Below are 16,867 nucleotides of genomic sequence, written 5' to 3'. Positions count from 1 at the left end.
AAGCTAACAAAATGAATTTCAACAGGGCGAAATGGAAGGCACTTAGGGAAGAAAAATGAAATGCATAGATATAGGATGGGGAACACCTGGCTGACTACATCTGAAAGGGATCTAGGAGTCCAAGTAGACCACAAGCTGAACATGAATCAACAATGCAATGCAGCATCTGAAAAGGCCAATGCGATTTTAGGCTGCATCAATAGAAGTATGGTGTCTAGACCAGGTTCACAACAGGACTCCAGCTACCCAATCATAAATAATGTCAGCATATAACACACTCACACACATGCACACACGCACAATCATCTCGCCCCACTTTGGAAACCTTCTCTGGAACACAGAGTATCAAAACAACAACCACACAACCAGCAAGAGTACCTACTGGTCCAAAGCATCCAAATGTGTGTGAAAGGGATAAAACAATAATTAGGAGTTGTACAGTTTGCACAAATGTTGAAGACATGGGGGGGGGACCTCTTTTGTTTCCATTGTTTTTCCACCCAGAAAAACAATCCAGAAATTTTCATTAAAAAACAAATAACAATAAGATGTTAACAGACAGAAAGTCTGTAATGGATTGAAAGTCGCTCCATGACTTTAGGAACCTAAAATACAAGATGCGTAACTTGGTTTGGCATAAAACTATCATGTTTGATATGTGAAAAGTACAGTTTATTCAGAATAAAACTATGAATTGATCTTTTTTAATATTTTGAAATTTTGCAGAAAATGAAGCTTTAAAAGGTCCTAAACCAGAGATGAGAGACAGACAGACAGACAGACAGACAGAGTTTTCGTTTTTCCCATTTGAAGAGCCGGTAATTTTTTTTAAAATAAAGACCGGCAGAAAGAGCATCCGCATTTTTGCAAAACCGAAAAAGATGCTTTTGACCGCACTCGCTCTCCGAAGTGTTTAAGCACTAGACAGAACCCACTCATTCCCATAAAAAGAAGTGAGAAACGGAAACCAAGACTAGGAATTGCAATATTAGATTCTGTGCATCGTCTTACATAAAACTCTTCTGTTGATACAGTTTTTAGAGATAATTTTGCCATAAGAAATCTGCAAATGAGAGCCAGTGGGGTGTAGTGGTTTGAGACCAGAGTTCGATTCTCCACTCGGCTCTGGAAACCCACTGGGTGACCTTGGGCAGGTCACACTCTCTCAGCCTCAGAAAACCCCATGATAGAGTTGCCTTAGGGTTGCCATAAATCAGAAATGACTTGAAGGCACACAATAACAATAACAACAACAACATGGTGCAGTATTTTCAGTATGAGGCTCAGACTCTGGGATTCAAAAGCCCTGCTTCTCTATTCATAGAATCATAGAATCATAGAGTTGGAAGATACCCCAAGGGTCATCCAGTCCAACCCCATTCTGCCATGCAGGAAATCCAAATCAAAGCATCCCCAGCAGATGGCCATCTAGCCTCTGCTTAAAGACCTCCAAGAAAGGAGACTCCACTACACTCTGAGGAAGGAGTTTTTTCCACTGGCGAACAGCCCTTACTCTCAGGAAGTTCCTCCTAATGTTCAGGTGGAATCTCTTTTCCTGTACTGTAGTTTGCATCCATTGCTCCAGGTCCTGTTCTCTAGAGCAGCAGAAAACAAGCTTGCTCCCTCTTCAACATGACATACTTTCAAATATTTAAACAGGGCTATCATATCACCTCTTAACCTTCTCTTCTCCAGCCTAAACATCCCCAGCTCCCTGAGTCGTTTCTCATAGGATATGGTTTCCAGACCCTTCACCATTTTAGTCACCCTCCTTTGGACACATGGCTCCAGTTTCTCAATGTCCTTTTTGAATTGTGGTGCCCAGAACTGGACACAATATTCCAGGTGGGGCCTGACCAAAGCAGAATACAGTGGCACTATTACTTCTCTTGATCTAGACACTATACTTCTATTGATGCAGCCTAAAATTGCATTGGCCTTGTTAGCTGCTGCATCACACTTTTGACTCATGTTCAACTTGTGGTCTACTTGGACTCCTAGATCCCTTTCACATGTAGTTTCATTCAGCAATGTGTCTCCCATCCTATATCTGTACATTTCATTTTTCCGCCCTAAGTGCAATACCTTACATTTCTCTGTGTTGAATTTCATTTTGTTAGCTTTGGCCCAGCTTTCTAGTCTATTCAGGTCATTTTGAATCTTGATCCTGTCCTCTGGGGTATTAGCTATTCCCCCTAATTTGGTGTCATCTGCAAATTTGATAAGTATGCTCCCAATTCTGTCATCCAGGTCATTGATAAAGATGTTGAATAGCACTGGGCCCAGGATAGAGCCCCACTGGACACCCCACTGGTCACTTCTCTCCAGGATGAAAAGGAGCCATGGCTGAGCACCCTTTGGCTTTGGCCGGTCAACCAATTACAGATCAATTTAACAGTTCCTTTGTCTAGTCCACATTTTACAAGCTTGTTTGCAAGAATGTCATGGGGAACTTTGTCAAAGGCTTTACTGAAATCAAGATATACTACATCCACAGCATTCCCTTCATCTACCAAGCTGGTAATTTTATCAAAGAAAGAGATTAGGTTTGTCTGGCATGACTTGTTTCTCTGAAACCCATGTTGACTTTTTGTGATGATGGCATTGCCTTCTAGATGTTCACAGACTCTCTGTTTAATGATCTGATCCAGAATCTTTCCTAGTACTGATCTCAGACTAACTGGACGATAATTGTTGGGATCCTCTTTTTTCCCCTTTTTGAAGATGGGGACAACATTTGCCCTCCTCCATTCTGCTGGGATCTCTCCTGTTCTCCAGGAGTTCTCAAAGACTATTATTGCCAATGGCTCCGATATTACATTTGCCAGTTCTTTTAATATCCTTGGATGGAGTTCATCTGGTCCCGGAGACTTAAATTCATTTAGATTAATAAGGTGTTCCTCTACTATCTCTTTACTTATTCTGTGCTGAAATTCCCCTATTCTGTCCTCTGTTCCATTATCTTCAGGTTGAGCACCCTTTGCCTTTTCTGAGAAGACTGAGGCAAAGAAGGTGTTGAGTAACTCTGCCTTTTCTCTGTCTCCTGTTAGCATTTTGCCATCTTCTCCACGCAGTGGCCCTACCGTTTCCTTCTTCTTCCTTTTGCTGCGGACATATCCAAAAAAGCCCTTTTTGTTCTTCTTAACCTCTCTGGAAAGACTGAGTTCATTCTGCGCTTGAGCTTTTCTGACTTTACCCTACAAATGCCTGCTATTTCTTTGAATTCCTTTCTTGTGATTTCCCCCTTTTTCCATTTCTTATACATCTTCCGTTTCAAACTCATCTCCGTTGAAAGGTCCTTAGTCATCCATCCTGGTTTCTTGAGACACTTCCCATTTTTCTTTCTCACTGGAACTGTTTGAAATTGTGCCTTCAGTATCTCCCTTTTGAGAAAGTCCCATCCGTCCTGAACTCCTTTATCTTTTAGTATTTCTGACCATGGAATCGCCCTCAATACTTCTCTAAGTTTACTGAAATCCGCTCTCCTAAAGTCTAGGATGCGTGTCTGACTCTGCCTGGCTTCTCCTTTCCACTGTATTACAAACTCCAGGAGAACATAGTCACTTCCACCTAATGATCCCACCACTTGTACCCCATTAACCAAGTCATCCTTGTTGGTTAGCATCAGATCTAAAATAGCTGACCCCCTTGTTGCCTCTTCCACCTTTTGGACCATGAAATTGTCTTCCAGGCAAGTGAGGAATTTGCTAGGCCTTGAGGATTTGGCTGAGTTTGACTTCCAGCAAATATCAGGATAGTTGAAGTCGCCCATCACTACTACATCTCTCTTTTCTGACTGTGTGGTCATCTGTTCTAGAAAGGCATCATCCAGTTCCTCAGTCTGACTTGGAGGTCCGTAGTAGACTCCGACCATAACATTTTTGTGGTTTCCCTCCCCTTTAATTTTTATCCAGATGCTCTCCACCTGGCTTCCATGATTGATGTCCTGGATCTCTTCACTGGTGTAAATATCTCTGACATATAGTGCTATTCCTCCTCCTTTCTTGTTTGGCCTATTTCTCTTTAAAAGGTTATACCCCTCTATTTCCACATTCCAATCATGAGACTCATCCCACCAGGTTTCAGTGATGCCTATTATATCATATATATATTATATCATATATATATATTTGCTTTGTTGTACTAGGAGTTCGAGTTCATCTTGCTTATTTCCCATGCTCTGTGCATTAGTGTAGAGGCATCGCAGACCACGGGTCCCATTTACTTGTTGCTTGTGCAAGTTTTTTTGCCTCCCACTGTTGGGTCCTTGCACTTTTTTTCTTGTTTCCTCTATGTCTGTTTGACTATTTTCGCCATCCCTTTCGCCTTCCTTAATATTGTCTCCCTTCCCCTTGGAACTCAGTTTAAAGCCCTCCTGATCAAGTTCTTGAGACTGTTGGCAAAAACATTTCTTCCAAATGGTGTGAGATGCAACCCGTCTGTTGCAAGAAGTCCCTCCTCATGGAACCGCAGCCCATGATCGAAGAATCCAAATCCTTCTCGGCGGCACCATCTGCGAAGCCAGTTGTTCACATCTGCTATTTTCCTCTCCCTTCCTGGACCATGCCCTTCGACTGGCAGAAGAGACGAAATGACAACCTGTGCATCCATTCCTTTCAGCTTCCTACCAAGCGCCTCGTAATCCCTTTCTGTTCTGTTCTGCAGGCTGTGTCTTGCAGTATCATTGGTTCCCATGTGGACCAAAAGGAAGGGGTATTGGTCAGAAGGCTTGACCAGTCTTGTCAGCCTCTCTGTCACATCACGGATCTTTGCCCCTGGGAGACAACACACCTCTTGAGACTCTTGTCAGGCCTACAAATCACTGCTTCTGTACCCCTCAGCAAGGAGTCCCCCACTACGACCACACGCCTCCTCCGAGGCTTAGCAGCGGCTGTTCCCTTGGGTGGGACTCTCAGGCTCCCCTGCTCTTGTAGCCAAGGGTCCGTTAGGGGAATTTTATGATGTTATTAGTCAGAATATTGCAAGAGGGGGCTGGCTACAAGAGCCCTCCGAGACCGTCTCCCTATGTGTATACGGAGCAGACCAGGGGATCCCAATAAATAGAGCTGAGACGGATATTAATAACTAGATGTCTAATTTATTGAAATAGGGGAAAAACACATGCGTTGCGCATACATTCACACAAACACTCAGGACTCAGGAAAATTAGGGTTGGAAAATAGGAATAGATTCAGGCGTTACTAAGGGTGATGCTTACCAGAATGTAGATTCCCTCCGGGGAGCGAATGGAGTGGTGGACAGTGAGACAGCCTGCTCCGCAACCTGGGTTTGAGCAGAGATGCCGGCTACCAGAACAGAGGTCTGACTGACGTGGAGTAAGTAGACCTTGCAAATGGCGCGCTGAGCAGCAAAAGTGGGGACCTTTTATGGGCCAAATCTGGCCTGAGGGCAGAGAGTTTTGGTGATTGGAACAAAGGTGTTTAATTGCTTTCTTTCACCTGGATGTCTGGGTCTGATAATATCTATGACTTAAGTTGTTTGGACAACAGATTTGAGGAGGGGGGTGATTGCTCCAGGAAAGGCAAACATTTGCTCTTTCTGGCTGAAGATAATCCCTTCATGCGACTTCCCAGACCTTCTGAGATGTTAATGTGAGAACTCCCTTAGGAGAGGTGTACATGACTTATCGCCTTGCCCATGATGGAGGACAGGCTTGGAGTCTGGCCAGGGGTCATCCAAGGGTTATCATGGATTCCAAAATTTATATGAAACCAGCATGGGTAACACTCTGTCCCTGAAGTCTGTCCATGCTGCTCTTCTTCATCCTCCTTGATAAGGGAAAGAGCTTCGAATTGATTCTCTAGCTGCAAGCTCCCAGAACAATCCCTTCTTGGCCTACTTCTCTGTGTGACATTCCTCCAGCTATCTTCCTCCTGTGTATGTGAAGTGACCTCCTCGGCTCCAGCATCTTCCTCTGCATGGTATTTGTCCAGGATTGTTAGTTCTGTTGTGTCCAGGAAATCCTCCTGCTTCCTAATATGCTGAAGTGTAGCTACTCTGGACTCCAACTGCTGCACTTTCTCCTCCAAGAGGGCTACCAACTTGCACTTGGGGCATGTGAAGTTCTCCACTTCTGTAGGCAAGAAGACAAACATCCCACAAGTGTTGCAGGTGACTGCCGTGGTTCCATCAGTCTCCATACTGAAAGGTCTTAGGAAATTACTGGAACAGGACTGTGGGCTTCCTCCTAGAAAAAGAATCCTCCAGAAAACACCAACGTTAAAGCTCCTGATGTTTCAACAATTTGTGGCAGTGAGCTCAATCAACTCTGCCTCCGCTGTAGATCTCTTCTCTCCTCCTCCTCTCTGAAACCCTTTGAGTGCTGTTGAGCAAGTCACACTCTCTCAACCCCAGAAAACCCTGTGATAGGGTTGCCTTAGGGTCACCACAAGTCAAAAATGGCTTGAGGGCACACAACAACAACAACAACATGGTGTGCAGTTCTAGTGTGAGACTAAGGCTCTGGGATACCAGAATTTGAATCTCCACTTGGCCATGAAAACCCACTGGGTGCCCTTGGGCAAGTCACATACTCTCAGCCTCAGAAAACCTCATTGTAGGATTGCCATAATGTCTGAAACTACTTGAAAGCATACGAGAACAAAATATGCAAACGCTGAGTCTTAAACATTTCACCCAGCATCCCAAAAGAAAACAAAAGGGGATAAGGGGATGATGCAATTTTATTTATGTATGCCTTTATGTATTTTATTCCTGCCTCAATCCTTTTGGAGAGGCAGGATATAAATAAAACTATTATTATTATTATTATTATTATTCCTTAATCTATTTTTCGGGAGAAAAGTGCAGAAGGAAACAAATGGGGGGGGGGGGGGTTTTTCTATTATTCACATCTTTAATATCAGCTCAAGGCAACTTTGGAAGCAGCTGGAGAAAAAGCTGCAGTTTGCTGTTTTGCGGGATTGTAGAAGTCTGGCGGCTGCTGCAGAGTTGCAGCTCAATGGAGACACACACAGAGAAACACACAACACAAAGGGACTCCAGAACTGCTTTTAAGGTTGCAGAGACACAACATTGGCAGGCAGGTTGTTGTTCATTTTGCCACCATGCTGGCCTTTGCAAAGGGGTTGCCCATTACCTCTCCCCAATGTCCTTATATTTAATAATAATGTAGTGTATTTATTTCTTACCCACCTCTCCCCACGGATCGAGGCGAGGAACAACAACAATGAACACACAACATAGAATCCTAGAGTTGGCAGAGACCCCAAGAAGGGCCACCCAGTCCAACCCCTTTCTGCCATGCAGGAAATCACAATCAAAGCATCCCTGACAATCAGTTAAAACACATTGGTTAAAAGACACATCAGTTTAAAAGGACAAATGAGATGTGCTCAGGTTAAAGCAACCCACATCTAAAATTCACAACTTCAAAATTGCCTGGAGAAGCCTGCCGAAAGAGACTAAAGTTTAAAGGGGGATCAACTCCATCAGAGACCCTGCATGGTGCAGCCGTTTGAGAGTTGCATTAAGAAGCTGGTGTGTGTGTGTGTGTGTGTGTGTGTCAAAGTATGGTGGCCCCATGAATTTTGTACGGTTTTCTTAAGACGTGGTTTTGCTAGTTCCTTCCTCTGAAATACAGCCTTCGTCACTTTCTTGGTCTCCCATTCATGGCCCAACCAGGGCTGACCCTGCTTAGCATCCAAGCTCAGACAATCTCTGGTGCCTTGTGTATGTGCCTTCAAGTCTCCTGTGGACTTATGGCAGCCCCATGAATTTCACTGAGTTTTCTTAGGCAAGGAATCTTCAGGGATTGTTTTGCCAGTTTCTGTCTGAAATAGAGCCTCTAGAACCTGGTACAGGATTTGTTGGGTGGTCTCCCCTCCAAGGACCAACCAGGGCTGACCCAGCTTAGCTTCCAAGATCAGGCAGGATGTGATACCTTTGAGGAAATCTGTGCTGCAGTATATATATATATATATATATAGTGTTATTATGTGCCTTCGAGTCACCCTTCGAGCCCATGCTTTTCACAGGGTTTTCCTAGGCAAGGTACACTCAGAGAAGGTGGTTTTGCCAGTTCCTTCCTCTGAAACAGTGTCTGAACAGCACCTGATATCTGTTGACGGTCTCCCTTCTAAAGACTAACCAGGACTGATCCAGCTTAGCTTCCAAGCTCAGTCAGGATCTGGTGCCTTTAGGGGATTTAGGCCCACAATGTATGCGTGTCTGTGCCTTCAAGTTGCCTGTTGGCTGAAGGCAACCCCACGCATTTTGTAGGGTTCTCTTAGACAAGGAATCCTCAGAGTGGGTTTTGCCAGTTCCTTCCTCTGAAACGGAGCCACCAGCGCCTGGGATTCATTGCTGGTCCCTCATCCAAGGACCAACCAGGGATGACCCTGCTTAGCACTCTGGAGATGCTCCAGTTTCTCAACATCCTTTTTAAATTGTGGTGCCCAGAACTGGACACAATATTCCAGATGAGGCTGGACCAAAGTAGAATAGAGCGGCACCATGACTTCCCTTGATCTAGACATTACACTCCTGTTGATGCCACCTAGAATCACATTGGCTTCTTTAAGTACTGCATCACAGTGTTGACTGATGTTCAACTTGTGGTCTACTAGGACTCCTAGATCCCTTTCACATGTCCTGCTGTCAGTGTATTATGCATGTATTAGATGTGGATTTTTGCATTATCAGGAGGTGAGATTAGATGGCCTTTGGGATCCCTTGCAACTCTGCTCTGTGCTTCTATCCATTGGGCATGTTTTAGTAACAGATTCCTGCATCAGGATGACTCTTGGAGATCCCATGCAACTCTACAATCCTGTGGCCCTGTTATGACCGAGATGGGTTCCTACATTGGCCAGGGTCAGACTACATGACCTCTGCCAACCCTGCCGACTCTGTAATACTACAAACCTCTCTGCAAAGCTCAAAGGGAGTCTGGTGGCGCAGCGCTTAAATGTCAGAACTGCCGCCATTCACTCACAGCCACAAGGTTGTGAGTTCGGTTCCAGCCAGGGGCTCCAGGGTGGACTCAGCCTGGCCTCCTTCTGAAGTCACTAAAACGAGGACCCAGTTTGTTGAGGGCAGTAGGTTTATGCCTTGTGAGCTGCTTAGAGCTGCTTAGAGCAGTATAGAAATGTAGCTTCCATGGCTATTGCTATCCAACTTCAGCTGAGTTTCCTCCTTTCCTGCAGGTGGGCTGTGAAAAGGGAGCCTCTCCTTCCCCTCCTGGTCCCCTTCCATTCTACAATGCCACTTTCTCTGTTCTGTGTGCCAAGGGCTCTTGTGGAACCTCTGGGCAGAAGAAGTTGCAGCATGAGCTCCCATCAGCTTCGGTCTCCTTCCTCGGGTGCGTCTTCTGCTACAACTTCTTAGTCCCAAAGTTGCCACAAGATCCTTTTGCCCACTCAGATTCCTGTTAGTGGTGCGATGGGGTTCTGCCTTGCCAGGGGCCAGACTGGATGAGCCCTGGAGCCCCTTCCCACTCTTGGCAGAGAGGCAGGGGCCAGACCAGCTGGCCCTGGGGCTTCTCTTTCCTCCTGCTCTTGGTGGAGGGCATTGCCAGGGCCCACTTGGCGTGCCCTGCTGGCCATGCCTTGCCCGGGGCCAGTCCGGAGCCCTCCCCTTTCCCCGTACCTCTGAAAGCCACCTTGGCGATGCGGTCGGCTTTCCCCCGAAGGTCGGTGACGCTCTTCAGCCGGACGACCAAGGCCATGGCGCTGCTGGAAGGGCCAGCCGGGTCCTGGGTTCGAATCCGAAGGAAGGGGGGGGCTGCTATTGCAGCGGCGAGGGGCTGGCTGCCAGGGTCCCCGGCTGCAGGGAGAGCGAGCCCCCGCCTGGCCAGCGCCTGCGCCGGGCTCTAACCATTGCACCCCACTGCCATCGCTCTAGGGCTGGATGGGAGGCAGGCCAGGGAGGGCCCGGGAGGAGGCAGAGGGCGGCTGATGCTGATGCTGCCGCTGCCAACGGTCCCTTGCCGCCCGCAGCTCAATTATTCAGCAGCAGCAGCTGCAGCAGCAGCAGCCAGCCTTAGTCCGCCTCCTCCGCAGCATCCTCAGCATCCTCCTCCTGGGCCGGGAGGGAGCTGGACCACTCTCCGTCCGGACTCAGCAGGGAGGCCCAGGGAGGAGGAGGAGGAGGGCCGAGCCTCCCAGCCATGCCCCCGAAGCCCGCCCCGGCAGAAGGGGAAGGGCGCCCCAAGGGGCATCTAGACTGACCCCCTCCATACACACGAGGCCTCTCCAGCAGAACAAGGGCCAGCAGCTGCAGAATGGGAAGGGAGCCCTCTGATCAAGCCTCTCTAACGGAGCAGAAGGACAGGGACGGAGAGTGGGAAGGGGACTCCTCCAGGGGCATGGAGTGTATGCCTAGCGTTACAAGGGCAGGGTGGCAGAATGAGCTCCAAGAGCAGGGCATCTCTAGCCCAACAAGGACTGCATGGCAGGAGGGCAAGGGAGCCCCAGGGGCCCTCTATCCTGACCCCTGGCAACCCAGAATTCAACAGGGCCTATAACGGAGCAGAAGGACAGGGATGGAGAGTGGGAAGGGGAGCCCTAAGGGCCATCCAGCCTGACCCCTGGCAGACCCCAGGCAGAATAGAAGGATGGGAAAAGACCCCAAGAAGTGTTCCAAGCCCCTTCTGCCATGCAGGAACTCTCAATCAAAGCAGCCCCATTGACCGGTGGCCATCCAGCCTCTGCTTAAAGCCTCCAAGGAAGGAGACTCAAAGACAGCATCTTCCCCTGTCAAACAGCTCTTAACCATTAGAATATTCTTCCAAATACTGAGCTGGAATCTCTTTTGCTGGAGCATCCATCCCTTGTTCTGGGTCCTATTCTCTGGAGCAGCAGAAAACAAGCTTGCTCCCTCCTCAGTATCCTCAAATATTTAAACAAGGCTCTCATATCACCTCTTAACCTTCTCTTCTCCAGGTTAGTCTAAGGATAGTAGAGTAGGATCCTCTAGTCCAGGGGTAGGCAACCTGTGGCCCGCGGGCCGGATGCGGCCCAGCGAGGCCTTGGGACCGGACCCAGCCTGGTCCTGCCGCCGGGGCCTTTAGCCTCTCGCGCACAGGGGCAATTGTCTATAGAAGCCTCAGAAACATGCATTTATGTTAACATTTTTTTTTTAAATCCGCAAATTTTTTCGCATGTCCTCCACTTTTTTAAAAAAAGTGTCCACCATTTGAAAATTTTGTCCTATATTTGTCCCGGTTTATTTATTTATTTAAATTTTTGAAAAATTATTTAATTATTTATTTTTGGGCTTCGGCCCCCCCCCCAGTTGTCTGAGGGACAGCAACCTGGCCCCCGGCTCAAAAAGGATGCCTACCCCTTCTCTAGTCTGACAGTGCACCTCTAGCAGGGCAGAAGGACGGGACTGTTGAATGCGGAGGGAACTCCAAGGTCCATCTAGCCTGACCCCTGACAGTGCATCCCTAGCAGAAGAAAGATGGGATTGTGGAACGGAAACTCCCTGGGATCATTTAATCTGACCCCCGATGATGCAGAATTCCAGTGTCTCTAAGAGTGGAAGGACAGGATGGTAATAATAATAATAATAATAGGATTGATTTATATGCTGCCCAATCACAGGGAATCCGGGCGGCTTACAACAGAGGGGAGAATAGACAGTTCCCTGCCCTCAGGCTTACAATCTAATAAGACACGACACAAAAGGAGAAGGGAATGGTGGAGGGGAAGGTGATCAGGTCCAGTGGTTCCTCTCTCCCTCTGAGGCCTGGACCAAGGCAGATGGACCGGAGGGAGGGCTTTTCTTCTTCAGGCTAGCCCTGGTGGAGCTGGGCCTGCCTGGTCCACTCCCTCATAGTCCTCATAGTAGAGTGGAAAGGGAATGCCAAGAGTCATTGAGCCCCTTTTAAATATTTGAAGGGTTGCCATATTGAGGGGGGAGTAAGCTAGTTTTCTGCTGCTCCAGAGAACAGGACCAGAGCAATGGATGCAAACTCCAGGGAAAGAGATTCCAGCTCAACATTAGGAGGAACTTTTTGATAGTAAGGGCTGTTCAACAGTGGAACAAACTCCTTCCTCAGATATTGTGGTGGAGTCTCCTTCCTTGGAGGTCTTTAAACAGCGGCTGGATGGCCATCTGTCAGGGCTGCTTTGGTTGTGAGTTCCTGCATGGCAGGATTGGACTGGATCAGGGCCTTTGGGGTCTCTTCCAACTCTCAGATTCCCTGTTTGCTTGTTTGTTTGTTTGTTTTGCATTTGCCCCACTTTATCCCAACTGGAATCAATCCAATGAGGATCAGAATCAGTTGCCAGTGGGAACAAGGGTCATATACCCCGAATCACGATTCACTGCAAATTGTAGTGGGAATGACCCCTATGAGTCTGACCCATCAAGCCATGGTCAGACTCCTTAACACAGGAGTGGAAAGGTGGAAAGGTTTCATCATGCCATCCTCCGACACACACCTCACTCCTTTGGCTGCATTCACACATGCTGAGCATATATCCTGACCCCCTGAATGTTCACTCAGCTGCAGTTTTGGGTCACACGTTCCAAAGCAGCCCAAAGTTAGGATGGCTTTCCTAAAGGATGCAACCACAATGGAGGAATAATGCAGTTTGACACCACTTTTAACTGTGTAGTTCCTTCCTAGGGTATCCTGGGATTATGTAGTTTTACAAAGCCTTTGGCCTTCTCTGCAAGAGAGTGCTGGTGCCACAACAAACTACAAATCCCAGGTCTCCATAGGATGGAGCCATGACAGTTAAAGTGTTGTCAAACTGCATTATTTCTGCAGTGCAGGTGCCCCCCCCAGACTCCTTCCATAGCATCCTTCCAGAGGCAGGCAAAAATATTTATACTCTGACAGGTCTTTGTCACCTTCAGGGAAAGGACTTTTAAAATGTGTGCTCATTTTTACTTCTTGCATTTTAAAGGTATGTTTTAATTGCTTTTAATCCTATAAATAATTCACTTATAACTGGTCTGTGCTTTTATGGATGACTCTTTTTCTCTGGATCTGTTTTCGGCTTTTAAAGCCACCTTGTTGATGGTGTTGGGCATGGAAAGCTGTTACTAGGTGCAGCATAAAACAGAACTGAGTTATCGCTGATGTTGTTGCTGTTTGCTAACTATTTGCAACAATTTTGTTTTTATATAAAGCAATTTACAGCAAAATGTTTTACACGCAGCGCCTGGTGGTAAACCATGCAACCCTTGAGACAGGCAGGGCTGGACACATCTTGCTTTTGCTGCCAGAATAAAGGCCTGGGAGAAGTCATAGAACCACAGGATCCTAGAGTTAAGAGAGATCCCTAAAGACCATCCAGTCGTACCCCATCCTGCCATGCAGGAATACATAGAATCAGAATGCTAGCGTTAGCAGAGACCCCCAAAGCAGGGACGTAGCCAAGGGGGGGGGGGGTTCTTGGGGGTCCGGACCCTCCCCCCTTCCATTAGAAAAACGAATGGTGTATGCTGCTGCGCCGCCGCACCCAAACCCCATTATAATGGTGGCACTTAGTCTGGACCCACCCCCCTTCCTAAAATCCTAGCTACGTTCCTGCCCAAAGGCCAGCCAGTCCAACTCTATTCTGCCATGCAGGAACTCACAATGCCTAGAATTGCATTGGACTTTTTAGCTGCTGCGCCACACTGTTGGCTCATTTTCAACTTGGGGTATACTGAGACTCTCAGCTCCCTGTCACATGTACTGTTGTCAAGCCAGGTGTCCCCATTCTGTATCTTAACATTTCAAGTCCAAGCCTGGTGTTTGGTTGTTGGGAAAAAAAGCCACTGTGGTGGATTTCTTTGTAGAGCTAAAAGGGACAAATATATATGCTTGTGAGATTTCTCACTTCAGTTGCCTTCCAGACTCTTCCACACACTGACCTAGTTTGGACAGGTCAGTCTGCAACAAGAAACGAAGAGCCCAAAGAAATACCTTTAATACAAGTTATTTTGTTTCAGCACAAACTGCAGCCCACTTTTCCCTCTCTGGAGAAACTTGGAGTCACTATAGCCACTGAGAAAGAACCTTGAATGTCTTTGGAAGGAGGTAAATACTGGGGCCAGTCTCAAACAGTCCCTGTTGTATCCCTCCTCTCCATCTGGTCCTGCATCTTGGTACCCAAAGTGGCTGTCCCTATCTGTTATTACACCCTTTAAAAAAGGTGATTCATGGTGGACAATTGTCAGATTTTCAGTTTGTAGCTGTATGCCTTGAAGTCATGTCTGACTAATGGCACCCTTAAGGTTACTCTGTCATGGAGTTTTCCCACATATTTTTTTTTCCAGAGGGAATTGGCTTTTGCCATCCTCTGAGGCTGAGAGAGTGTGACTTGCCCAAGGTCACTCAGTGGGTTTCCATGGCCGAACAAGGATTTGAAGACTGGTCTCCAGCATCATAGTCCAGCGCATAAACTAGTACATTACGCTGGCGCACGTTCACTTTAGGGAAGATATTTGGAGCTCTCATCCAGAGAGCTCTAGTGCCTCCCCCCCCCCCCAAAAAAAAACCCCTACAAATCTCATGATGAGTTATTACCATAACAGGTAAAGTAGAAGTAGTGCTATGAGTGTGTCGTGTGAATGGGCCCCAAGTCTTTAACAATGGCCCTGGAATCTCTGAGTCTGGGATGCTCCCAACCTAGCAACCCCAGTAGCAGTTAAAGTGGGATCAAACTGCAAATAATCCTGTAGTGCAGTCATATATCTAGAGGCAGAAATATAAGGGCAAAATCTCTGGGCTGCTGATCAGCCTATAATCCACATCCTGCAATTGCTTCACCTCATTGCCTCTCCATTTCTCTTGATATCCCAGCAGGGAGAGAGTTTTCTGGCTGCTCAAGCCAATTTCTCGCTTCCCCTGTCTGCTCTCAAGTCGGCCACGAATGCCCAGGACAAGCATCGCATTGGATGCAAAATGATTGGGAGCTCTTTCCAGAAGGGCCCTCTGGAATGGAGCAGCGCTCACTCATTGCCTGTGATAATTGCAAGCCTCTGGAGCTAGCCATTTTGCAGGAAGGGTGTGCAAGCCTTCCTTAGGGCCCCCATTTGTGGTTGTTGTTAACTGCCTTCAAGTTGATCTCAACTCATGGCAAGGCGGCCCTATGGATAAGACACCTCCAAGACCCCCTCTGTGCTCCCCTGCTCTGCTTAATTCTTGCAACCCCATAAAACCCATAGTGACCTCCTTCATCTATCTGGCCTGTGGCCTTCCTCTTTTCCTCCTTCCCTCCACCTTTCCCAGCATTATGGTCTTTTCCAAAGAGTCGTTCCTTCTCATGAAGTATCCAAAGTATAACAGCCTCACTTTGGTCATCTTGGCCTCTTCCAGGGAGGTTTCTGACTTGATCTGCTCTAGGACCCATTGGTTTGTCCTTTTGGCTGTCCATGGGATCCTCAGCCCCACATAATCTCAAATGCATTGATTTTCTTCCTGTCTTCTTCCCTAACTGTCTAGCTCTCACTTCCATCTATAGTAATACAATGGCTTGTATGATTCTAACTTTCGTGCTCACTTGTATGTCTTTGCATTTTAGGATCTTCTCAAATTCTTTCATAGCTGTCCTTCCCATTCTTAATCTTCTTCTGGTTTCCTGACTGCAGTTTCCATTCCTATCAACATTTGATGCCAGGTATGAGAACTCTTTTACTACTTCTATGTTTTCATTATCTAGGCTGAATTTGTGTGGATTCTCTGTGGTCATTGTTTTTGTTTTCTTTATGTTCAACATTAAGGCTGCCTTTGCACTTTCTTCTTTGACCTTCCTTAGTAGTTGTTCCAGGTCTGTGATATTTTCTGCTAGCATGGCAGAATGGGGTTGGACTGGATGGCCCTTGTGGTCTCTTCCAACTCTATGATTCTATTATGGTGTCATCTGCATATCTTAGGGCCCAAACAGACAGGCCAAAATAAAGCTGCTTCGAGTCACTTTGGATGTATGCTGTTTAAATGCTGCATGCGTCCTAAGAGGATGGAAGCAGCACTAAAGCCACACTCCATTCCTAAGGATTGGAGTGCAGCTTTGGCACATCTTCTGGCCTCTTCAGATGCGTGTGTCATTTAAACAGCATGCCTCCAAAGTGACCCAAAGCAGCTTTATTCTGGCCTGTCTGTTCGGGCCCTTATTAGATTGTTGATATTCCTATCTCCTATTTTCACTCCTCTTTCTTCTGTATCCAATCCTGCTTTCCTTACAATATGTTCTGCATACAACTTGAATAGCATAAACCAAAAGGGAATGCAGTCAATCCATCAATCAATCAAACCGTTTATTGTGCCAAAGGCTACAGCAAAAAGCTTTTCAAAATACACAAGACGTTTAAAACAAATGGCACAAAAGTGCAAAAGTGCAAAACACATCCCGTCATTTAACATGTTGTTAAAATTATTAGCGATACAAGATAAAAAAACCTTTCCTGGTTAATAACTAAATAATAATAAAAGTTTTATTTTTATACCGTCCTTCTTGCAATCAGGGCAGTGTACAGCAATAAAAACACATACACATAATCAAAAACAGTTACAATTAAAATCACATTAAAAAACAATTCTGGCCAGCTTGCCAGTGCTATCAGAGGGGGGGGAAGGTTATTGGTAAACTTATACACTGCCACCATAAAAATCCGATTAATACTTTGAGTCTCCATGGCAATTTATGGCCATTTTATTTAAGTGGCAAAAAGAACCACTTTATGTGTTACATAGCTATTGGTATCACGCAAAAGAAACTGAACCGACCCTGGTGGCGCAGTGGGTAAATGCCTGTACTGCAGCCATTCACTCGAAACCACAAGGTTGCGAGTTCAAGACCAGCAAAGGGGCCCAAGCTCGACTCAGGCTTGCATCCTTCCGAGGTCGCTAAAATGAGTACCCAGACTGTTGGGGGGCAAATTA

General features: G+C 46.6%; 1 protein-coding gene across 1 annotated transcript in view; it reads right to left on the bottom strand.

Moving 5' to 3' along the window:
* The window catches only part of LOC121919802 (otoferlin-like), a 243,689-nt gene extending 233,578 nt beyond the window's left edge, over positions 1–10,111 (bottom strand). Inside the window, exon 1 of the mRNA XM_042446726.1 lies at positions 9,631–10,111. Within this exon, the coding sequence (XP_042302660.1) occupies positions 9,631–9,709 (79 nt within the window). The 5' untranslated portion in view covers positions 9,710–10,111. The remainder of the gene's footprint in view (positions 1–9,630) is intronic.
* Between the last annotated feature and the right edge of the window lie 6,756 nt (positions 10,112–16,867).

The sequence above is a fragment of the Sceloporus undulatus genome, chromosome 1 (assembly GCF_019175285.1).
Source record: "Sceloporus undulatus isolate JIND9_A2432 ecotype Alabama chromosome 1, SceUnd_v1.1, whole genome shotgun sequence".
NCBI lineage: Eukaryota > Metazoa > Chordata > Lepidosauria > Squamata > Phrynosomatidae > Sceloporus > Sceloporus undulatus.
The sequence above is the reverse complement of the archived record's forward strand: the minus strand, read 5'-3'. Positions and strand labels throughout refer to the sequence as shown.